The 25,330-nt window shown below is 37.5% G+C and overlaps 1 protein-coding gene across 3 annotated transcripts; it reads left to right on the top strand.

Moving 5' to 3' along the window:
- The first annotated feature begins 5,481 nt into the window (after positions 1-5,481).
- On the top strand, positions 5,482-22,102 carry FAM204A (family with sequence similarity 204 member A). 3 transcript variants are annotated; one of them, XM_069020129.1, is made up of 8 exons: positions 5,482-5,531; positions 6,070-6,383; positions 7,333-7,423; positions 7,964-7,997; positions 8,569-8,671; positions 10,383-10,472; positions 21,275-21,381; positions 21,727-22,102. In XM_069020129.1, exons 2-8 carry the CDS (start codon positions 6,147-6,149, stop codon positions 21,776-21,778), a joined length of 714 nt encoding a protein of 237 aa, XP_068876230.1. In that variant the 5' UTR covers positions 5,482-5,531; positions 6,070-6,146; the 3' UTR covers positions 21,779-22,102. The 3 variants fall into 3 exon arrangements, with proteins under 3 accessions (XP_068876230.1, XP_068876231.1, XP_068876227.1); XM_069020130.1 differs by lacking the exon at positions 5,482-5,531 and adding an exon at positions 5,538-5,959 and having other exon boundaries at positions 8,572-8,671; XM_069020126.1 differs by lacking the exon at positions 5,482-5,531 and adding an exon at positions 5,538-5,959.
- The last annotated feature ends 3,228 nt before the right edge of the window (positions 22,103-25,330 follow it).

The following is a 25,330-nucleotide window of genomic DNA, read 5'->3' as shown; positions in this document are numbered from 1 at the left end:
TTGATAGTTAAGACTTTTTCCTCAAGGCACTTCATTACCTCTGCAGCCCCTGTGCCTCAAGGGTTCTTTATATCACAGCCTGTCAACACAACCACCCCTCACTTTTGGAAGGCCCTGGACCAGGCTGAAGAGCAGAGAGGCTCCTTAGAGTGGTGGCCATTGTGTTGAGGGAACATCTACACAGCGGCTCTGTACTGAGCAAGTCTCAGGTGTGTGTCTCCTTCCCTCTCAGGATTGCTACCTATGAGCCTGAACGGCAAGAATGGCAAATCCAGTGAAACAAAACCACAGAAGGCAATGAAAAAACTGGCATGGAATTACATGTGTAGCACAAGAGTCACCCAGCTGTCAGCTGGCCCATGGAGCAGCTTCTTGCACTTCACAGAAAGCTTGGCTACACAACAAAAATTCTACTGCTCTGAAAAGGAAAATAATTTAAACATTACAGTTTTCCCAGTAAAGGAGCACAGCAATACCCTCTGATGAGCGATTGTGTTTCAAACCAGTAGAGGGCATTGGCATACACAGAGACCAAATAGGTTCGTTATAGGAGCTTGAAAAATCAGCTGTTATTTATAAAAATGAAACAATAGCACACTTCAAATACAGTACCAAGTATCAAAACCAGCCCTTCAAAGTTAAATCAACACAAAAATAAAACTATTGAGATTCTTATAAGACTTTCCAAGTATATAGACCTTTATTGCAGTACCAATACTAAACTAATTAATTTTACCTAATATCCTTGAAAAGTAGTTAAAATAGTGTTGTTTTTTTCACAAACTAAACCAAGGAGAGGTCAAGTACTTTGCCCTAGCTCCATATCTGAGTGCCACACGAGCTGTAAGACTCACTGTTGTACTCCTAAACAACACCCATTAATACACAAAGCAAAACTCTCTGAGAGGTTAAGAAAACTGTTTTCTGACTCTTTGTGTAAAAACAGTCAGGTGATACTCCATTTGGTAATATGGCAGAAGGGTGTTTCTCTTCTATCCCAGAGAAACCCATCCAAGATCCAAATCCAGCATAAAGATTTTGTGTTCATTACAACAAAATTGGGATTGATATATTTGGATCAATGAAATTTGTCCAATACAAGGTGAAGAACCTCATATTGCAGTAAATTTTAATGGCTTCAGGTTCCATAAAACATATCCTGCACTCAAAACAACAAATGCAGCAGCAGAGGGGTCAGGTGAGAAAACAACAGTCCCCAGGCCCCAAGGGGATCCCAAGGGGATGAATAAATGCTATGACAAAATGAGAAGTGAACTTCACACCCTCACTGCCTACCCTTGCGGGGATCCAGTCAAGTCAGGTTAAGGTTGGTATGAGTACATCTACAACAGCTCATTTATGTTTTTGCCATCTGCAAAAAAACTTATTCTAGAGAACTCAGATCATCAGCACCTTGAAGTGCTTACATCTTTTTGTAAGATCTACACTGCAAAATTAATTTGTCTAATTGTTATTTGTTCCTTGGCTTGACCCTGTGAAATCCAGTGTAGCCCTGGCCAGTGTCTGTTGATGCCCTGAACATTCCAAACAGGCTCAAAACCTTCAGAGTTTACGCTCACAACAGACAAGGGTGATGAAAACTCTTCCATCAGTGAGGCAGTAAAGTTGAAAACACCTTGTTCATTCCTCACAGGAAGCCTGTGGCAAGAATGATAACTGAGTACAGATCTTCCAAGCTTCAATATGGAATTCTGAACAGAAGGTCTTACTTCCTCCCTGAGCACTCACTGTGTGTTAGTGCTTTAGAGATGCCTTTTTTAAAAGAGTAGACAAAGCAACTTGTTCATGGGGTGCTGATGCTTAAAACCACAGACATTTCTTTCTGATCCTGTGGTCAGAATTTTCATCAAAATGCAAACCTCAGAGGAGCAAGGACATTGTAAAAGGTGCCATGAAAATATTCTCATTAAAAGCTCAGAGCCTGATTCCACATTAATCAGTTATATACTTCTCTAAAATAAGAAAATTTAGAAACATCTGGGCAGACTTGCTTAGATCTTATATAGCAGAGTATGTGGAAAAAAAGCCATCTGTAAACCTTTTAACTGACTTTAAATATTCATTTGACTGTAATTATTTCAAAGGATTGATAAAAAGTATATTTCAAGTTAGCAACAAATTAAAAGTTTAGGAAAGAAAACTTAGAGGCTATTTTATTGTCTTTACATCTCTCTTTAAAATCGTATTAATTTTCCTTTCCAACACTATTTTATTGTATTAAAATATAACCATGCTAGAAAAATTTCTCATTATGTTGGCAAAAATGAATACAAGGTAGATAGTATACTAACACAATGACTGTAATCTGCTAATACAATAAGGCCTTCCTATTATGTTTAAACAAGAATCCAGTTCTTGATCATTTTGACATCGTTTGAAAACACCGTCTCAAAAGGATAAAATGTAGCATATTTATATGCTTAAGAAGAAGTTTCTTATGTCCTCATTTACTGCTAAAAAACCCAGATAAGAATGCAAAAATTATGTTGGAATAGATTCCATTTCTGCACTAGGAAAATGTATGCATTTTGTGGAAATAAGCATGTAGAGGATTATTTGTGATTAGCTAGACCATGGCTTCAAACCCTTATGCAAGGAACTAGTTCAGGCTTTCAGTGCGTTCTACAGCTGGTCTGAAAATGAGAATTGCACTGTGACAACCTGCCATGGGGGCCTGGCGTGCACACAGCCATCAGCTTTTCTGGTATCTGACAACTCTGACCACTTCAGTGACTGGTACTCATTAAGAGAGTTTCAGAAAGAACCCAAAGCACATCTGACAAAGTACAGTATAACAACCGGGACTCACATTAGTATCTGTAACTACTCAACAACAGCTAAAGGAAGAGTTAAAGAGAGATAAAGAGAAAATTGACTTGAACCTGAAAATATCATAGCGATCCTGGAAGATTCAAATTAAACTTGATATTACATCTAACTGCAGTAGTTTTTCCTTTTAAAGTTCAAGTCGTTTTTAATAATAGCATCAGAAATATCTGAGCTGTAATTACTGTGTTGTGCCAGTTTGATGTTCCATGAGAATCTCAGAGGCATGACTTGTTTCATTCATGAGAGTCATTGTTTGGCAGGTCTCCAGGACAGGAATTCAAGTGAGAAAGGAAGTTAGATCAGTTGACCAAAAGGAAATAAATCAGATTATTTGAATATTTGCTCAACGGGGAACAGAAGATTGCCATCAGAAAAATTCGACACTGAATCAAGTATTGGCCACAATAGCAGCCATCACAAATCTGATGTAGGGACATCAGGGTTGGTCACAAGGTTGCACTGCCTTCTATTTTCTTCTGCAGATAAAAAGACTCTACACATTGTTTCAACACAAAAACCCAACAGTAAGTTCCAAATTCTGGTAAGTAGCCAACAATCTCTTGTAGTTTCATCAAGCACTGACTTTGTGGACACAAATGCTTCTGGGCTAATGAAAGTCAGGCAGGAGCTCTAACCACCATTTTTCCTATGGAAGAACCTGTGAGGAGTCAGAATTTTTTTGTGGAAGGACTGGAGATTATCCTGAAAATGTGGCTTTTAAAATGACAAATACAATTATTTTGCAATTATAAAATGAAATTAATGTGGATATTTGAGTACTTCATTTGTGTGTACTACCAGTGCCATTCTTGCTATGGATTGGTTGCGGATACTAAATAAGGAGTACGATGTTCGGATACAAATTGTGTCATGAAATTAGATTTGCCTTCTGAAAATGTATCCCTACCAAATATACAAATTTACAGGTCATAAGGATGTCACACACCTTTCAGTTTTTTGAGAGTGTTCAAATTTGGTGACATTAAGAAAATATCATGCACCCTAACGGTCTAACAACTCCCTAGAACAAATAGCAATGAATATCCTGTATCAATACAGTTATTAATTACCAGTTATCTGTGTACCAAATACAACCAATTATTCAATGTAAATAAAATAACTCTCTTAAAAATTGATTTCCCAGATGAGAGGAAAATCTAGTTAGCAAGCTGAGTGTGAAATTTACATGTAGTTCATGAAAAAGTGATTACTTGCGGAATTAATTGATTTTAGAAATGAATCTGAGGATGTAAAATTATGGCATAAAAAGGAAAACAATCTGAAGATCTGATTTATGTCCATGAGAAAGGCATTTAGATTTTCCTTCCATGCACAGCCAATCCCAGAAGCTGGGATCAACCAAGAAATTCCTACTCGAAGCCATATTCCCTATTATCCACCTTCGTAACACTTGCCCTTTTCTCATTCTTTTCATGTTTGTCCACAACTGGGTTGTGTCATGATTTAGGGTCAAAAATTCCTTTCTCAAAAGTCTCATTATCCTATTGAGATACAGTTTGCAACGTGTCAAACTGTCACTGAAAAGTACATCTCCTCACTAATTATTTCAAAGACGGGAAACCTCCCGTCTTTCAGACACATTTCAGTGCTAGTGATGTCAGCCTCATCCCTTCATCTTTTCCTCGTGCCTCCCTTCCTGTTGCTCCTTGTATACAAGATGTTCTTGCTGAATCATATTCAGGCTGCTCCTAAATACTTGCGTCGTCTGCCGCACCTATGAAAGCTGAAAGGACAAAATGTGACAGTCCTGCAGATAAACAACCCCTTTGCTCTGCACAGACTTTGCGTTTTTGTGGTTTTCTCTTTACCACATTAATCCAAGGCACTACTGGGAACTTTGTAAGGATTTTTCAATTATTGAAGAGTATGACCCTTGCCATTCCATCCCAGCATAAACATTTTGGTGGGGCTTAACTACAAGGCTTACTGTTGGAAGAGATGCCACATTCCTTTATGGCAGCAAGGATTGCTGTACTTGATGCTTGTCTTTCTTCTGAAAGTAGCTCAAGTCTGATGAGGAGCAGCTGAGGGAGCTGGGGATGTTTAGTCTGGAGAAAAGGAGGTTCAGGGAAGATCTTATTGCTCTCTACAACTCTTTGATGGGAGGTTGGAGCCAGACTGGCATCAGGCTCTGTTCCCAGGGAACAAGAGACACGATGAGAGGAAATGGCCTTATGTTGCATCGAGATTTAGATTGGACATTAGGAGTAATATCTTCACTGAAAGGGTGATGAAACATTGGAATGGGCTGTCCAGGGAGGTGGTGGAGTCACCGGCCCTGGAGGTGCTCAAGGAAAGACTGGATGCAGCACCCGGTGTTATGGTCTGGTTGACACTGTGGCATTGGGTCATAGGTTGGACTCTGCGATCTCGGAGGCCTTTTCCAATCGAAATGATTCTGTGACTCTGATGACTCCTCGCCGGCACACGTTGTCCCATCAGCTCCCCCGGGCGCGCTCCAAAGGGCGCAGCACTCGCTCCGCTCCGCTCCGCTCCCCTCACAGCGACAGCGGCCCCGTCCGCCCCGGCCCTGCCCGGGGGCCGCCCCGCCCCGCCCCGCCCGCCCCGCTGCCATGGCGACCGGCGCGCCCGCCGATTGGCTGCGCCGCCCCGCCCAATCCGCGCGCGGGGTGTTCCGGCGGTGCCAAGATGGCGGCCAGGTAAACACGGCCGCGGGCGGCGGGCGCGGGGCCGGGTGCGGGCACTGAGGGGGCTCCGGCGGCGCCGCCGGCCCTGCGGGCACTGGCGGGACGGCGAGTGCCGGCTGCCTTCCCCCGGGCCCGTGGGGAGCCGCGTTTCTCTTCGAGTCGCTGCCTCCGGAGCGGGCCCCCCTCGCTTCCCCGGCCTGCCGCCTCCCCGGCCGGGCTGTTCCCTGTCGCGGCCCGGCGGCGAAGGGAGGTGGTTGTGCTGTACCGGGAAGCTGCCCTTGGGGAGTGACGGGAGGCGTTTGCTGCAGTGTCGCCCCTAAACTGGAAGGAGCTATGAGCAAACGCATAGGAGCACAACTTTAGAGGACAAGGAGTGGGGGGGGAAAAAGAACCAGTAGTGTCAGCCTGTGTACTCAAGTCGTCTGCTTGTTTCTGAAATAGTAAGTATTATTAGTTTTATAATGTGCTTGTCTAAAGCTTGTAATGATAGTTATGTAAGATAAGCTAAAATATTTCTGATGACGTGTTTTGCTGTTTCTCTCTTCTGCAGGTTTTTTTTATCTTGGGATGGGTAACCTGGTGTCTTCGCAATGACTTGAAGTGGTTTGGACTTGTTTAAACTGGAAGATGTGGAGTGGGCTGTTACCTCCAGGACTGAATGAAAGTGATGTTGATCTAAGTTCTGATGATGGAGACGAATCGCCTGATTCCTGTTCAAAGCAAGATGCAAAAGAAGATACTGAAAGAGTTCAGGGGACTGGACAGGAAAGTAATGCCAGCAGTGAACTTACTGTGGTACCAGTAACAGATGAAGAAGGTGAATCTCAGACATGCCCTCCTGGAGTTTCTGTAAATATCTGGAATGTATGTATCATTAGAGGGCTCCAAATGAGCATAATGCAGTGTACTCAAACTTGAATGGCTGATTTTTAGATTAAAATAACCCAGTGTGAATAGTCAATATGCAAGTCTGAAATGAGGTAAAATATGATCTGAGTATATGCACCTTAGATTGTTTCAAGCAAGGTGATCAGGAATTTAGGAAGGAAGTGATTAGGTGGTAGTTTGGTTGTGATTAAAAGCGCAGCAAGGAGTTCTCATAACTATAGAGTTGCATAAAACTTGTGTTTTTCAGTGGTTTTGGGCTCTGAGCTGCTTGGTAGGTGCTTTCTGCATTAGAAAGGGGTTTACAGCTCAGTGTATCAGCCACTGTGGGGGTGCTGCATACCTGGGAGGTGGAGGTGTGCCCTGCTGCTTGCTGAAGGGGTTAATTGCAAGCATTCAGACTCAAGATTTCCTTATAACCTGAGCTTGCAGTTGCATGTAAAGACTTGGGGGGGGGGGGAAAGCTTTAACAAAACAATCTGTGTTTTAGGCTTTGGTTTCAAAATAAGAATTGACAAAAAACAGTTGCTCTCTTACATCCATCAATCCTTGCAGGTAGCCTGCTGTGCAAGGACCATGCTGTCACTAATTTGTGAATTGCAAACTGCCAGCTGGGCAGTAACAATACATGGAATAGCTCAGGAGTGCAGAACCAGCAAAAGTGTGTTCTGTGTCACATCCCATGAGAGAACTGTCAGATCTGAACAGCCCTGAGATGTAGGGAGGACAGAAAGCCAGAGAGAGGTGGTGAAAGATTAGCACAGTTTAATTCCAGTTTAACACCATCAGAGCTGGATGTTCTCGATATGTAAATTGGGATGTAATAGGTAACACATGGCACTGTGGATAAATAGACATTTCTTTATGTAATTTCTTAAAAATGGGGGGAAAATTAAAAATACTGACTTGCTTTTTCATAATCTTGTAGAAATTTGTGGAGCTTCAGAAGAAACACCGTGAAATGAAAATGCAAGCAAAAGAGGAAAACAGATGCCGAAAAAGAAAGCGCCGCCGGAAAGGTGTTTTTTTTTATAATTAGCAGAATTAATTGTTTTCAAATTGAATTAGTATCAATACATGCTATTTTGTGGGCTTGTTATTTTTGGTTTCAGAGTTTTTTTTCATGTGTTGTTTTGTTTGGCTTGGGTTTTTTTAAATGAAAAATTGTGTTCTAGCTGTTATCTAGGATTTTATTTTTTCACTTTGGTACATCACTTGCAAGATTGTAGTGAGGTTGTAGATTGCTACATAGAATGCAAGTAATATATTTGTCCTCTTCTTAAAAAAGGAGGTAAAACTTACTCAGTTAATACTGTTTTATAATGGTTAAGGGTATTTCAGTAGTTCTGTAAAACTTGCATATTCTGGTTGAAACTTCACAGATACTGTAGGAGTTTCTTACAGCTGAGTGGTTTAAATCCACATGATCATTGGGTAAAAGTCCCAGTGTGTTGATCTTTCAAAGGAAATGTGACCAATTAGAGCTCTGTTAACTTCATTGGATGCTGTGGGGTATCACTGTGTAATGTTGGATTTTTCTTTTTTTTTTTTTCCTTTAGCAAAACAGAAAAAGACTGATGAAGTGGCTAAGAGGTATAACCAGGTCAATGGGATTACCTGAGGTCTGTTAGTGGCAGGCAAAACTTGTAATAAGCTTGACCACATTCATAGCCAAAGCCTAGCTTTGAGCACTGTGTAAAATATCTTCTAAACTTGTTCAGTGTCTCTGTTGGGCAGGCTGAATTTGTATGAGTGATTTCTTGATGGAGTGTTACTGCTGGATTTTAAAAATCAACACAAATTGATTATTTAATGTAACTTATACTAGATTTAATGTTCTTCCTACTTACTGCATACAGCCTCCTCCTGTTCAGCCTGCTCCTTCCCTTCTTTCTCCTCCTTGCCAGTGTTAGGTTTATGGTTGGATTCGATATTAAAGGGCTTTTTCAACCTAAATGGTTCTATGATTCTATCAGCCTGCTTTCAAGATTGTGAAATTACACTTACAAAGGGGAAGGGATAATTAATTTCACTTCAGTTAAAAACTGAATGGGTGGAAAGACCATGTCTGCCAAATGGAAGAGTTTATTTTAGCTTTGAAAAGGATATTGCAAGTTGTGGAAAGGGAAGTGGTTATATTAATGACTTGTTTGTTTGTTTTTAGTAGTCAGCAGTTGGAAAATGAAGACAAATGGAAAGAGCTTACACAATACTTTGGAATCAATGATAGATTTGAATCACCTGTGGATAGCAGAGCTCCACAAAAGGTGACTGTTAATACAAAGGCACTGTCAGTTTGTGTTTGGCAGTAAAAGAACTTGTCCTTAACTGAAATAGGAATAAAATTGAGGCTATTTGAGAGTAAAGGATCAAGTCCCTCTGAGGAATTTTGTGCACTTTTAAAATAAATGTCCTTGAATGTTTGCTGTGCTTTCTTTTAAGACAGTATCCAGGCTTGTTTCCTGTCTAATTTTGTTTTCTGCTGTTGTGAGAGACAGAACTCTTGATATGCAAACTTTTCTTTTGTTTCCTCGTGTTTTAGCTTTAAAATGTCTCACATAAATCCTTCAGTTGACACCAGTGGCTACAAGAATTAAAGAGGCAAAGCTAGCATACATTTTGACTGGATTCTTAACACATTCTGTTTATAAACATTCCTGTGTAACTAGTCATATCTGAAATAATTGGCACACATGATGGATAAGTTAAGAATCTCATTATATTCTGAGTTTCTGGTAGTGCTGTTGGTTCTGTAGTTTTTCTTGTAAAGTTCTCTGTAAGTTCTATGACATGAACTGTTCAGTTAGCTTCCTTTATGATAATTTTTGTATTTTTCATTTTCTTAAAGTAAGTTTCTACATGCAGGTCATGAGGATTTGTTTGCTTCTTACTTTTGGCGCCTATTTAGTTGTCATTAAACTGCTCAGGATAGATCTGGAATGAGGCCCAAAGTGTTAAAATGCAGATGGTTTCCTTGTAATTTCAGGGATTTTATCCCTAGTGAAAGATATGTCTCATTATTTTCAGAAAAGGCATCTTGACAGAATTTGCCATCGCTGCAACTTCCAGTTGTGTGGTTTTTTTCATCTACCACCTGAAATAATTAAAGTGCAGTGTTTGCAGATCACTGTTTCTCAGGAGTTCCATTAGCTTTTTCACTTTTGTCTCTTAAAAAAGTGTATGTCATGAAACTATCAAATGTGTTGTCTTTAGCTTCCCTAATATTTAAAACCAGTGAAACCGTAAATTGTCTTTTGTTACGAGAGTGCGTTTTTTTGTGAAATTCTGAAGTCAGTGCCTACTGCTGTGCTACCCTTCTGTATTCCATCAGAAGTTTCCAACTATAATTTCCAGGAAATACTTACTTTCTATTGTTGCATTATTTGTAAGTGTTGCCATTAAACAAGTTATGTTACGTTGATTGTAACGTCGGAAAATAAGAAAACAACCTTTAAATCTTGAAGCTTTTTCATTGTTTTCCATAGGGCTGCTAGAATTTTTAATTTATTAGCACAGTGGAGTGGCTTTGTGCCAGAACTCTGTTTTTTGGATAATGATAAGATCTTAGAACTGTAACGATACAGTGGTAATTGCCATTCTTCATGTTACTTGACACATATATTTCACATTTTGTTTAGAAAGCTCCAGGGATGGAAGAGATAAGCCAGATCTTCAGATGAAATTTTATTGTGACAGGCATAAACTAGCCCGTGTAATTTTTTTAACCTATAGTATTATCCTGCACATAAGGTGGAACTAATGCAATGATTTGTGCTCAGGCTGCCTCTCAGTGTATTCTTAATTATACTGTCCATTACAATACACAGACAGAGTGATTTGTGATACACAGAAATTACAGGTTTATGCAGTGTCTGAAAGAATTTTATGAAAGAAATATTTTTAGAAAGGAAGTATTCCCTTTAAATATGTTCTTTTTTTTTCTAAAGGTATTTACCTTTTTTTTTTTTTTTCCCCTAGTCTGGCCTTGAACTGAGCATAGAGAAATGTGTGGCTGAAGGTGACATTGCCAAGGCTGAGGAGCTGAGTGACAGATTAGCCATTCGTGAGGTAAGTGGGCTGTTAACAAGAACTCTAAGGGGTCATTTAGTTATGCACATCTGGACTAAAAGTGTCATGACTAAAACAGCATTGAAGATTGTTTGCAGCATCTTTCCTGTTTCCTGAGTAGATCCCTGTCAGTGATTGAAGGACTTTGCTGCTGATGGAGCAATGCTTGGATAGCTGTATCTCTATTTAAGAATTGAAAGTACAGCCATGAACTATCCGAAGTAACCTTGCTTTAGAGCCTTGCTGCTCACTCCACAACTCCGAGGAGTTGGTAACTGGTCATCTCTACTGAGCTTTTGATTTTTCTCCATGTTGCAAGCCAAGAGGACAGGAGTAGGATGTTCCCTTCCTCTCAGTTCCCTGTGCCTCATATTTTTTTTTTGCATTATCTCACCCATAAGCTTGGGAAGTATGAAGACAGGTAGAGATTTAGCAAGCTTAGAGCAAATAAGGACACGATAACCCCAAGCTGTGTACCTATACTTTTTTTTTCTGTGTATTCATGTGGTCAGGAGTTGATGGCTGGAAGAATTCTGAAGAAGAATGGGAGTAGATGGTTGTCAAATACACTGCTGTAGCCTTAGAATTGCATTGGACTTTTTTTTTTCCTCCTTGTCATAATTGTTTAGTGTATAAATACATATCTAAAAACAAATCCAGGGAAACACCATTTTTTCAAGATGTTGTCCTGTTAGTTGGTGTAGCTGAGTAATTTCATGTAAACTGTGCTCTCTTTGCCACAAAATGGGACCTTTTAAATCTGGGTGTACTGCTTAGTGAATATTTAAAGCTGGTGAGGAATCTTAGCAGATAGCTCTGGTCATTTCATCTAAGAAATTGTTAAATTGGTGCACATATGGTAGGTGGTAGCAGCTGAAGTAGCTAAAGTCCATGAAGGCTGTTTTGCTCACTGCTAGTTGTGCATAGGGGAGAAAATGCAGAGGAAAAAATTAGGATAAAAAGATAGTGGAGTAGTTTTGAAGCCAGCTAAGGAAAAAAAAAAGTGCTATTTCAGTGAGTGGAGAATTGATCATTTTAAAGTCATTTGAGTAGTATGACTTAAACTATAAATCTTCTAGATTTATGCTAAAAATTAATTATATAATTTTTGCTTTCATTCCTTTATCTTGTATATTCTTCCATCTTCACAGAGGTAATGGGAATTTTCTGTCCACTGTATATGCTTGCAAAATTCAAAGGTATTAGAAAAGGATTAGGAAAGCAAAGACAGATTTTGACTGCTTCTCATTCTCATACAAATAGTGTAAATGTTTCTTAAATACACTGTTTTAAACTAAGCTTTAATGTAAAATTGCAGATTTCAATCTGTTTAATGCAATGTATTACAGTATTGTAATGCCTTTAAAAACAGACGGCTTTTGAAGTGGGAAATACAGTTCGTAAGGTTCTCTGAGGTTAGGTAAAAGTAACTGTTCCTCAGTGAGTGTTCTTACAAAATCATTAAACTCCTCCATTTAGTCACTCAAGGCAGTTTCTAATGACTGGACTCTTACCTGCCTTGTCACCAGTGATCACAGACTTCAGTCTGCAAAGATAACAGCTATTGACAGTGGTAGGAATGTGTCCTGATGTTCCCTTTAAGTCTGACCAGATTCTGACTGTTTTATTACCTTTCATGTGTACAACACGAAAAACACTTGCTGTTCTCCTTCACAAATGTCATTATCCCTTCTCCTCTAAAGTGGTTGGAGTATTATAATCAATAAAACATACTGAGGTTCTAGTGCAAATTGTTTGACAATAAAAACAAATTAATGTAAGAAGTTTTAAGGTTTTGTAATATTTATGATAAACTGTTATCTGATTTTGGTAGCCATGGGATTATACAACATCTAGCATATCCCAGGTGCTACAGCAGTGTATTATTATTTGTGGAACATTAGCTCCAAATTGTTGACTTTCAAATATTAGCATGTTGTAATTCTGAAAACAAAATGCTTGAAACATTATTAGTATTCACAGCCTTGACTTGGTTTTGGTTAAGTGGGTTTATCTGAACAAATAGTATGTTGAAAGAAGGGAAACTCAAATGACTGGCTTGATCTCTCGTGAGGAGTTCTGTTGAGGCAGAATCCATGTGAATTCACTGGGGTTCTCTGCTCTTGTAAAGATGTGCTCCGTTGCTCACTGCAAGGTTCATTTTTCTTTGTGATTTTTGGAAGCTCTTTTTTTTTTTTTATAAATGGATAATTTTTTTCCTAAGGAAATTGTTCTAACAGTGACTGTTTCAGTGAAGAGCTATAAAAAGAGAATTTGCCTATGGAAGAGGTTGACTGAACAATCATTGCTTTGTATACAAGTACACTTAATAAAATACTGCTTTCATGTTGTATAGTATTGATTCAATTGCTACTTTTCTCTTAGCAATTTACAGAAATGTCCATTTTAAAATACAATACCTCTAAGAAGTGAGTTAATTTTAAAATTATGTGGCTATTTGTATCCCTCTAACTTCCAAATGGAGCACAACTCTGTGAGCAAGTCAGGCATGGAACTATACTGTGGCTGTATTGAAGTACCACTTCTGAAGTCTGGAGTAATAAGTGGATGAATTATTGTTCTTTTATCTCAACTTCATCTCTTTATGTATAGTTTTCATTTTTCTTGAGCGGTGTTACAGGGCTGGGGACAGAGAGTGTGTGAGAAACAGCTATCTTCTGTTTGGCATGCAGCCCCCCTTGCAGCCATGTGAGAAATGTTCAGTGGGTAGGTGTTCTTTTTGAAATCAGGTGTATGGGGTTTTAATCGGCACCATTTTCTTTTGCAAGAAGCAGTGACTGGAACCTGCTGATAAAGCTTTTGCTTTGAGGCACAGATCCCAGAGTTCTTAAAGCCGTTTCCTGCCTTAATAAGTGAAACTAATTTTTGATGTATAACATTTATAAGCCTGTGAAACTGATAGGGCAGCTTCAGTATTTAGAAAAATGAAGCCAAAAATAAACAGATGATGAGTATAGACGGTAAAAACATGTCCTGAAAAGCAAAGGAATGTCAAAATGATGCTGTCAATATCCTATCGTTATGACACAGTGAGAAAAGGTTTTTTAAAATCAGATTCATTTAAAACCAGTAATGACTTAGGCAATATGCATAATCTAGCAGCCGTCAGTGCATCATGGAATTTTACATTCTAGGAACCTAAATGATACCGCTCTAAGGTTTTGGGTCTTCAGGTTTCCAAGTGGTACTTGTTGCAGGTCCTTTAAGGAAAATGTTATTGCACTGCAGTAAATGAGGCTTTGGGCAATACATTATTTGTTGTTTTCTTTGCTTTGACAAATACACACAAATGCTGATTTTAAAACAAAACTTCTCAGTCCAGGAGTATTCCAGGTTTTGGAGTGAGAGTCAGAACTTGGATACCTCCTGCATGAGGCTGTATTTAGTAGTGGCTGCTTGGTGGATTCATATGTAGCTTTTGAGGCTGGCTGGTGTGTTCCCCCTTTTTTTATTTGCTGTTGCATTTCTATCTTAAAAATGAACTGTATGTACATAATGCTGCTGAATATTCTGTCTAATCTCTGGGCAAACCTCACTGCAAAGTATTACCCGTTGTCCCTGTTGTCAGTTATCAGGGTAGCAGATCTCTACCTGTGGCATCCCTGGCCATCCCCACAGCACATTCTCTTGTGGAATGTTCTGCTTCACTGGTCTGGTGATCCTGAAATTCTTGATTTCATTATTTTATACACGAGTTAAGTTTTTTCCTGAAAAAAATATGGGCATCTCTGCATTATGTTGTAGAGAATAATTTAGGCCTCCAGTAACTCTGTTCCTTTAGCTTCTGACTGGAGCCCCACAGTGCTGTGATGCAGTTACAGTGTCCAAGATCAGCACTCCTTTGATAAATATCTTGAGCATCAACATCATGCAGGTGGGGCATACTCCTTAAGTTAAGTGACTGTAGATCTTCAAGCACAGACTACTGAGTTATGTCTTTAATACCTACAGTACTATTAGTATTAAGTAACTAAGCAATTCATTGCAATTTGCATGGTACAATATACACAGTTAGTGTTTATTATTATAATCCAGTTGCTGTCTTTGTTACCACATTCCAGGGCTTCCAGCATTGGCAGAGTCCATTGTGTTTTATAGTTGAGCTTCTCAGATGTAGACTGGCATACCTGAAGCTATTGTTTGAACCTTGCATTTAAGGATAACTTGTTTAACTTGAGAGATGCCAATAGAAAATGTTAATGTAGGAGTTACCCAAAAAATTCTGAGCCTTTTAGAATGAAGGCTATTAAGAAAATAAAGTTTATGTGAACACTTATCTGGGCTGAAATTACACCTTTTTTTTGTGATGCCTGAGGGTAGGATAGCTGAGATCTCATAGTAGCAGGTACTTGGATATGGAGCTGAGAACAGACACTTGGAATTATGTCAACTTTTTAATGCTTTGTAAAAATCTTTCTGGAATACTATCTTGAGATGTAATTAAATTGTTCCTACTGTGTTAGTGGGAATCCACCTAGATTTTTTAAAAGAATAAATAAAAGATAAATTAGAACACTGTGACTGTGCATAGCTGGATGTGTTTATCCCTTTGAGTAAGGATGGTATGTGCAGATATTTGGTAATTTCACTCTGCTGTAAATCAGTTTCAATTTGGAGTGATACTTGTAAAAATTATTTTCATATGTAAACCAAAGAATCTTAAAAGATTCCCCACCACCAGCACACCTTAAATATATTTTCCAAGTTTTTTTTCCTTCTGGAGAAGAAGGGTTTTTTTTCATAGTGCTTTTGTGCTCAAATCATGGTTTGGTGTCTCAAAAAGCAGAATGCAGATTTCTTATTGCTCTGATTTTGGGAGGACTAATCGGACTAAAGCTCAGACTTTGCACTTGTTGGTGTTTTTTGTGTGAGCTGCCTGGTAGGTAGGTGCCACATTGTCTAAGAACGCATTAGCCTGAGGACTGTAACTTGAACACGATAAAATAATCTTGACCATGTTAAACTTACCTGTCAAAAGTAACTTCTAAAATATTTTGTAATTTAGTGTGCTAAATTGCTGTAGCACTTGTCAGTCTCTAAATAGCACAGACTTTTTGACAGCACTTCCTAAGTGCTTGGCTTAGTGGCTTCTGGCAGTTTGGGGAAAGACTTAAAAAGCTGCAATTTATAGGGACACTGGTATTTGATCAAACTTAAATGAAAGATCTCCATCATAATTGATGAAATTAATTGGCTCTTCACTGGAATATCCTCATGTTACAGCAAGATCAGTCCTGCTGTTGTCTTCAAAATTTGATGCATCAGTTTTGACCATTTTGTTATGATCAAATTAGTATCTTCTGTCTGCAGGTAACCTCTAGTCATATAAATTAGAAGGGGAAGTATACAAGGTAGTTTGTGGGTTGTAAATACTGAGAACCATTCTGGAAACTGGTTTCCATGTGACAGTCTGGGTAGGGTGTGATTGATTGTGATGACATTACTGTCAGATATGGACAGGAGTTAGAACTTGATGCTATTCTGTTGTTAAAATAAAATTTCTAAGATCTGTGCAATGTTCACAATTTCTCACAGTGTTTTTTAGGTACCTAAAGTGATGCAATTTTATATGGAGTGTAACCAAGCACAAATTAACTTGGAACTCTTGTTGTTGAAGAACTGCCCGCCCCCAACCCCGAAAAAAAGGAAAAAAAAAAAATAGAGGTTTTTTATCTGTGAAGGATTTCCTTTCTTACCTTAGTGAAGGTGCTTCCAAATATTCCTCTTCATTGAGGTGGTTTTCTTTTAACCTTTGGAATATGGCAGGGTTATCACCTAGAATTACATTCTTATGCTCCCTTAATTATGTATATCTTTTCCTTAACAAACCTTAAAAAAAGATTTCAGATGTTACAAGTCTAATTAAAGAGACAGACAAAGCACAGTTTATACTGTAGATTTTTTCTGCAGTTCAATTAATCAGCATGTTTTCTCTTTTAATTAAAACCATTTTAGTAAATTAAAGCCCACAGCAAAACACATATATAATTTGTTTGTAATTAGCTCTTAATTGGTGGTAGTTGAAGCTTAGCACCCTTGGTTTCTTTCTTCATGATTGCCATTTTATTAGCAGCCAGTCATTAATTAATCTTTTTTTCTAATTAGCTTATAAAACTGTTGATGGCACATTATTGTAAATGTGATTTTAAGTTCAAAGCTTGTTAATAAGCTTTCTTACTTAGAAGAACAGAGATAAAGAAATTGCTGAAAACAGTACTACAGTTCTTTTTTTAAAACTGCCTTTGTTATAAGGGGGCTCTGTAAAGCATCTAACAGCTTATGGTTAATTTTTTAATGTTGTGTTTTCTCATGAATGGAAGAAGTTACTTGCATTTAAATGTTTAAGTCTAGCAAAGAGCTTAATATTAGAACAGTTTTCTGTCCTTGCTCCATTACTGTATCATCCAAATATAATATGATGTTGTAATACACAGCATAAAAATACAACAAAGGTATTACAAAGTATTTTACAGGGGAAGTTGAGCACATCATTGAAAGGGGACAATTTTCACTGCAAAATCCACTCGGTATTCTTGTTTGCTTTATATATTTTATATACGTCAGCAATGGATAACATTCCATAACATAAAAGGAGAAAATCATTGCTAGAGGCAGGCCTGAAATAACTAGATTCATATTTGATGAGAAACTGTAACACTGTATTAAAAGGCTGTTTGGCTTCTCTGCTATGATCATAGGATATTTCAGGACCTGTTTGAATATAGATGTTTTGTTGGCGCTTTTGTAGGTTTAACATTTTGTATTTCATACCTCAGTGTTTCTGGAGCTGTTCTTGATTCCGTCGTCTCAGTATTTGTATCACTCAGTGTCTACATTTTACAGTCCTATCTTAAAGACAAGTCTTTGCTTTGTGGTGTTTAATGTTAAATGTCCTGATTTGCAAGGAAGTTTTCTGGAAGTTACAGTAGATTCTGTTGTAACTCAGTAAAAATGTTTACTCTTCTGCCTGAACTTTACATTCTATTTCAACTTCAGCCATTTCTTTGCTTGTTTTAAAAGTGTTTTATGATGCTGTGCAAGAAACACTAGAAAGGGATAGCTGACAAGGAAAAAATTAAAAATTGGATAAAAAGTAAATGAATAATGTCATATTACTAAAAAGATGAGAGGCTAATTTGTGCCGACTTTTTGCTAATTTTGTTCAAGCCTCAAAATGAGGAGCTGTCACCCGTTCTGTGTAGCACTGATGACAGTGCCAATGATCCATGAAATAAGCTGCCGCTGGCTTTGTTCTGATAAGAATGAACAAATCTGCACAATGTACGGCTCCCAGAATCTCATTTTCATACTTGCATGCAGGCTAAAAGAAATAAGCTGTTTGCAGGCTTGATTAATCAGACATTTGAGGGTTTTTTGTCTCTTTGATCTCTTTCGTCTCCTAGGTAACTTGCTTGACATTAATGTTGAGCTTGAGTAAAGACAATCAGGAATTGTAGACCAAACTGATATAAAAATTAAAGACCTTAACACTTTAAGTACTCCAGTAATGGTTCCGCTTTACTTCAGAAAACATCTGTTTTCATTTAATTAAAGAACAAAAGAGAATGGCATAAATATTTTTCATAGAGACCTGTTATTCCTTAAAAAGTTAAAGTATGGTAATTGGTATTTTTAAATAAATGCCTTGAAAGTGTTCAAAAAGAAGCAAAGCTTCAGATATTTGTTACAAGGTAACAATTTCAGATGAATTGGAAATTTTCATTTATGCTACATTAAACATCTAGAGTAAGATATTTGACATGATTATTGGTCAACCTCAAAATGGAAAGGTCTTTGCCCTGTCGAAACTAAGTTGTTTTTTAAGTTTGTCTCAAAATACACATATATATAGTGTTACAAGGATGAACCATTATATCAGCTTTACTACCCAGTATGATTTACACACTTTAAACCTGTAAAATTGAAAGGAATTTAAAAAAAAAATGTCGCAGTGCGTTTGCTTGAGGTTATGCAGACGCTTTTACAAATCTTCCAAGTGGCTGTAAAGATGAATGCCTCAAGGGTCTAGCCAGGGCCCTGCTTTTCCAACCAGCTAAAGCCCTTATCTTAAATCCAAGCAAAGTACCATTAATCTTTTTGAAAGACCTTTTATGGCTTTTAATATATCCCAAATTAGAACATTTTACACCCTTGGTTCCTGAAATATGGTGATAAAAAGCCTTTAGAGCTTAATTTTCCTTACTGCGTGCTCTGACCAATTTGCAGTTCTTTGTGATAATGTTTAGACACCTTAATTAAAATGCAGCAAAATATTGGATGTTCTATATGGAAAATGCTGATACTTTGACTACACAAGAAATTGTTGTATATATTTTTATTCATGCTTTCTTACTTCTTTTAAGATTGTATTTTATTGAGTTATCTGATGACCTGAAATGTTAGTGTGGTTTTTTTTTTTTTTTTTTTAATGTAAAATCCATTGACCAAGCTTTTATGGATTTCTTTTGGGGGGAGCAGGGAGTGAAGATGTGTGTCTGGGTTTGGGTGGGAGCAGAAGACATTTAATCTGGCTAAAATGTTTGTGTGTGTTTACATGCAATGTTTGTTTTCATGTCTTGAAAATTTGACTCTGTGTAGCCTAGAAATTATAACAATGCTGCAAAATGTTTCTGCTTTTACTTCCACATACACTGCAGAGGATCTTATCCCATTTTTTTCTGTACTTTTCAAAAAAGGAAGAACTCATTCTGTCTTCCAAGAAATGCTGATAAAAAGCTTTTTCTGTAACACTTGTTTAGAGCTCACTTGTGTATATTTGTATGTGTATGAGTGCTCAATAGGCCGCTAGAATATATTTTAAGGAAATGCTGTTATTCATCACACAGTAAAAGTTCTTTTTCAAGTGTGGTAGGAAGTAAAATACCTCTAATAAAGGCATGGTTCTGCTGAATGACTTCAGCCATCAGATTGCCCTTTTGTTTAAGCTAATAATTACTCCTGTTTCAATTTAAAAGTAAACATTTTTTGAATATTTTAGGTGAGTTTTCTTAAGCATTTTTATACTGTGAGTATATTAAGGTTAATAGCTGCCCTTAAATATTAAGTGACAGTGCAAATAAAAGAATGTTATGTTTTAGTCTTTGACCTGAAATGTAGCAGTTCAGATGTTGGCATTGAATTACTGATAATAAAAATGTTGATTCTCAGGGGAAAATTACATAGATAATACAAAAGTTTGGAAGTAGCTGGTCACATTCTGTGCATCAAGCTGATTCCAAAGGTACATATTTACGACCTTACAACACATGCAAATAGTGGATGAGAAACGTGTTCAGCATTCTTTTTTTCCCTTTAAAATATTACACTTATGAAAATATCTATTTTCCTTTTGAACTATTATGCTCAGCTCCTAACTGCTTGTGTTGCCAGCATTTATAGCCTCAAACAAAGCACAAACTGATGTTGTGCTTGCTGCCTTTCCTTGAAGGCTGCTGCAGAAAGGCTCCTTTCTTCATTCTTGAACCCTGAGAGGACCATAAGGTGGAAGAGCTTGTAGTGATGTTGGATTGGGGTTTTGTTTTTTTGTTTTGTTAACAAAATGATTACCTGCCTATCATATGTTTGATGGGATAGTTGTGGAAAATGTGTCAGTGCATGTGCACCTGAACATGTGTTCTTGGGATCTCTCTCATCATACCTGGATAAAGCATTTCTCTGGATTACTCTGGATAAAGAGTAAATATTTGTCTGCATAGATGCTGCAGATTATTCAAGTATATTACCATTAATAGTGGAACTTCAGCTAAGGTGTTAAAGAGTATTCTTTCCCTTGGGTCTGCCGTTCTTTGATGCTTCCATGACATTTTGGGGGAAATTCAGAATATCCAGTCAGAAACATGTTTGCTAATTTCAGTAAGTTTGGGTGTGGATAGAAAGAAAACCTGTTTGTCCACATCAGTTTGTAGCAATTTGGGGTAAGTGAATTGCATGCTTGTCTTGGAGAATAGCAGTAACTTTTGAGAACAAATTCCTTCATAACACAGAATGTCAAGTCAAGACAGCAACCTCAAAATGTAGCTACAGTGAACAAGTTACGAATGCTGATTAAGGAGAATAAACTGGTCATAGTTCACAGGATCTTCCATTTTTTTTTACTCTTCCCTGCCTTTCCCTCCTGCACTTGACATTCACTAAAGTGAACCTAATTCTCACAGTTTGCCTAAGTTTATGGAAGTGGTATTCACCTGCATGAAAAGCTGGCATATTATCACCCTTACAATCTAAAAGCTTGTAACGTGGAGATAGACAGTAAGGATACTGCATCATTTATTTTTGGACAGACTGATTAAAACATGTCTAGTGGCTCTACTGGAAAATATGTGGTGGTAGCAGCTCTTCCTGTATAAAACTGTGGTTTTGGGTGTTTTTGATGCTAGTAAGACTTGATTCTATTGTGTTAGCATAGCTGAGGTCACAGACTGGTCCTAATAATGGCAAGTCTGTATGTGTATATGCCTGTTTATGTAAAACAAACAAACAAAAGGATCCAGTGAGCTGTTGCCCTTTGCTTTTATTTTTGCAAATGAAGGATTTGGTGAAAAGGACTGCTTGCCCCAGAATCCTAACGCCTTTGTATTTCCCTCAAGAGACATTCTTATTTGTCTGGTCTAATAGTGCATCATCAGCCTAATATTTGAAAGATATTTTAGTATCTATTGACTTTTGAGAAACAATATCAGACCAAGTAATTTGTGAGGCTTAAATTTCATATGAGCCATTTGCATCTAATCAGTTTTCCTTTGTTCCTTTTCATGTCTTAGCTTGGTGTGAAAATTGCCAAAGCTGCCGCTTGCCGCAACTTTGTAAAAGCCAAGCAAGAAGCAGAGGCTGCCCAAGAAGCTCAAAAGAAAAAGAAGCTTGCTTGGGGGTAAGTCATTTGAGTATGGAATTAAACATTTGTGGTTTCATTGGCACTAAGTGTGTACAATACAATCTCAGTTAAATGTTTTCTTAGTTGAAATAGGCTTGTGCTAATCTTATTCGTTTAGTTTAACCTTGTTGGGTTTTGGTGGGTTTTTTTAGGAGTGTATCAGACTTAAGTACAGAGGCTTTAGCAGAAATAAAGTGGTGATTGTATGGCTATATTTGTCTTCATGTCTTTATTACAGGATTAAAAATAAGTTTATATTTTTGTTGTTGTTAGGAAGGACTTGGTTAAATACCTGAAACACATAAACATGATTCCTAATGTGGGTTTTGTGCTTTGTTTCAGATTTGAAGCCAAGAAAAGATGGGAAACAAAAAGCAACATGGGCTACATGTAATCCATCCTGGTTTCCCCAGGAGTCAAATACCTGTTGTTACTTGAAGAATTTTTGTGGGCAACTTATTAAATGTAAACATGAAACCCCCCAAAACAAAACACAGCACATCAAAAGCCTTATATTTATTTTAATGCTGTTAAACTGCACTATCTTGTTTTGGCACTCTCTTATAAATTATATAGCAAAAATACTATCTAAACATCAATACTGTGTTAAATACAGCATTTTTCTCCTAGATATGAAAGCTAAAGATAATGCATTTCAGAATGCATTTGGAGGCTGGTAGAGAACTCTCTGAAGTTGGAATAAAATCCTTGGTCCAAATGTGTTTTGTGCTGTACTGCAATTATAGTGTGTGGGTATAAGGGGAGGGGCACGTTTGTTGCTGGACTTCACAGAAATGCAGTAAGTCCATCTTTTCTGCTTGAAAGCTGGGGGAAGACACTAAATGAAGACGAGCAAAACCAACCAATGGCATTTATAGCCAAAAAAATTCTCTGAAAAACTCCATCCTCCCTCTCCTGGAAGGATCTGGTACTATTGGGCATATCCTGGTGCCATGTTCTTCAGAATATTTCAATTTCCCATTTTTCTTTCCTTCCCAAGAACACGGGTTTCAAATGTCCCAGAGAAAAAGATATAAAAACATATCTTGGAAAAATACCTGAACTGTTATGCTGAACACTTCACTGCACCCAAGATACAAATGCAGATTTTACTTCAAGTCAAATGTTTTACAGATCAATTAGGATTTGAATGTTTATGTTATAAGATTATAACAAGAATTGATGACAATGTTTCTTCAGAATTGTTCTCAGTGAAAAGTAAGTACACATTCAAAACTAATAACTTTTCTCCCTGAAGCTCTTGCATATATGTTTAGTCACCACAACGCCTGAATTGAATTGGTAATGTAAATGTCAGTTACTGTTAACTGAGATTAATATGTTTCAGGCCAAAGGTATGGTATTAGTGTAATGGTGATTTACTGTGTAAGTACTTGGGGCTAAAACAACTTGCCAACAAATAGCAATTTGAAGTTTTACGGCAGCAGTTCGAAGAGTTCAGGTTTGCAGTCCAAGATGGAATAGTGCATTTTTGTTCATTAGCCCTTGGGATATTTGATTCTTTTTTTTAACATCATTTTTCTTTCACACAGATGAGAGTTTGCAATATGGTAATCTGCAGTTAGCTGTAATTAGTTATGATGACAGAGTTGAAGACAATTGCCAGGATTGTAAATTGGGGGCTAAACAGGTTTCTGCAGTAAAACATCATAAATCTCACACTGTGGTTTACAAACTACATTGCTTTGCAAACTTTAGTGTGGAAGGAAGCAAGTGATATCTCTAGTGAAGTGAGTGTTAAATTGCATTTTTGCATGCTTAAACACACAGGTTACACCATGACCCTTCATCACGATCTTCCTCAGTTCCAAATGTTCCTGTCCAGGAGTTCCAGGCACTCTGTCCATAATTTCATGTATTTTTCAAGCAGCTGGAAGATGGGCGTTAGATACAGTTGTCCTTTGTTATATACTGAAAAGTAGAACGATGCTGATAATTAATGCCAAACGCACCAGCAGCATTCCATTAAACTTTAATTTAAAGTATCATTTATTAAATATACTTTTTTTCAGTAATTGTTCTTAAGAGTAACAGTATTTGTCAAATCAAGATCTTGATCTAATTGCAGGGATTGGTGTTCTTTGATGTGAAAATGTGCTTTAACAGAAACCCAAGCCCTCAAAAAACAGCTATTGCCCAGCTACCTGTAATATTTTACACTTAATCAACTAGTTTTATGTTAGGCCATTAATAATGGAACTGTTTAGGAAGTAGGCAGAATATTTGTATTGATGAATTTACTTTGATGAATTTAAAATTTGTCACATTTCAAACCTTTTTATCTACCTAAAGTATTTGCTTAAAATATTAGTTATTTCCAGAATTACACTATGTTCAAACATTTCTAACAGGGAAAATACAAAAGCCTAATACACCTTTATAGAGTTTGTAAAAATGCATAAGAAATAAATGAATGCATAACTGTGCCTTTAATAATCATCTTCCTAAATTGCTGATCTGTTTTTAAATGCTTTGCATTCCTGACCCTTTTTTTTTTCAGTAGTTTTGGTCTGTGATGTAAATTTTGGCCAAACAAGTAAAAGTGCATTCTGAGACTTGACTCTTCCTGTTTAACAGTGTTAAACAAATCCAAATGCTTGTTTTAGTTAACTGAAAGCTTTTTAATCAGCTTAAATATATAATCTCTTACAGTGAACTAAATTTGAGATGTAATAATAAGTCTTTTAGCAGATCAAAAGTTTGCAATATCTCCTTGTTTGACTGAAATTACCAATCTAGAGGAATGTACTTAAATTATAAATTTCAGTACAAACCTGTTGTGAAGCCAAATATTTATTAGAAGTTCATTTGATGCTATCTTGAGTTGGGCAACAGTTTAAAGGCAGCCTTGCCTAAGTGCTTCCTCCCCCTCAGAAGTCCTGAAAAACATAAATGTATGCACTGGTTTTGCCCTAGTTTTTTTCTCCACCACTATTTCATATTTCATCCAACATCAGTCATGGTGCTCTCTTGGATATCTTGAGAAGTATTCTAAGGAAAAACCATGTAGCTTCCCAAGTGTGGTTCTCTGGAGTAAACCAAAGAAATACCTCGAAAGAGGAATGTGCTCTCACAATTGCTGTTTGAGCAAGGCTGTCTCTGGAGCATCTTGGCCTGCTCAAAGCTTGCTCTGTTGTGGGCCAGGCTTTGCCAGTCTGGCCTCTGAACTGGGTTTGTCACTCAGGTGCTGTGCTGGGGTGAGGGGTTTGCTTTGGGGTTTTCAGCAGACCTGGGTGATGTCAAGTTGGTGGCTCTGCAGTTTCACTGAGCAGTGTCGATGCACCTTGTGCACTTCTCACTCAGGTGCCATGTTTTCATTTCTGCCCCCTCTCATGTTCTTGCAATTCTATTGTGTTTTAAGGCCTACACAAGAAATTCTTTTATCAGCTCCTGTGATAAAATACAGCCAGTTTGAAGTTTGACAACAGCATACTAATACAATTACTAGTACTTAATACTGCATTCCTGAGCTCCTTAACTGAAGAGTGGCTGCAGGGACAGTTTGACAGATAAAAACATATATATAGTTGTTAGAGTTTTAATAGTTTTTTGCCTGCAACCATAATCTGTATCATTATTTTTTTAGTTTAATTCTGTTGGACAAGTTTCAAAGATAAATGTGGTGTGTAATAAGTCTTTGCAGCCTCTAATTTGTGAAGGAGTGTCTGTCCAGTTAATACTTGCTCATTGAAGCAAGGGGTTTTGAAATAGCTGAAGTACAAACTGTAATTACTGATGTCTGTTTCCTATTCACCTATGGCTTCTGGCATTTGATCAAAAACTGTAATGTATTGCTTAATCTCAAAGCATTCCCCACTTTCAAAAATATTTACCTCATGAGAATTGCACAGCACTAAATGACCTTAGCAAAACCAGAGTAGATTTTTATTTGGCATTGATTATATGTAGCTAATCCACCAACAAG

Source organism: Aphelocoma coerulescens, chromosome 6, assembly GCF_041296385.1.
Source record: "Aphelocoma coerulescens isolate FSJ_1873_10779 chromosome 6, UR_Acoe_1.0, whole genome shotgun sequence".
Taxonomy (NCBI): Eukaryota; Metazoa; Chordata; class Aves; order Passeriformes; family Corvidae; genus Aphelocoma; species Aphelocoma coerulescens.
Note: the sequence above shows the minus strand (reverse complement) of the source record. Positions and strands in the feature narration are given on the sequence as shown.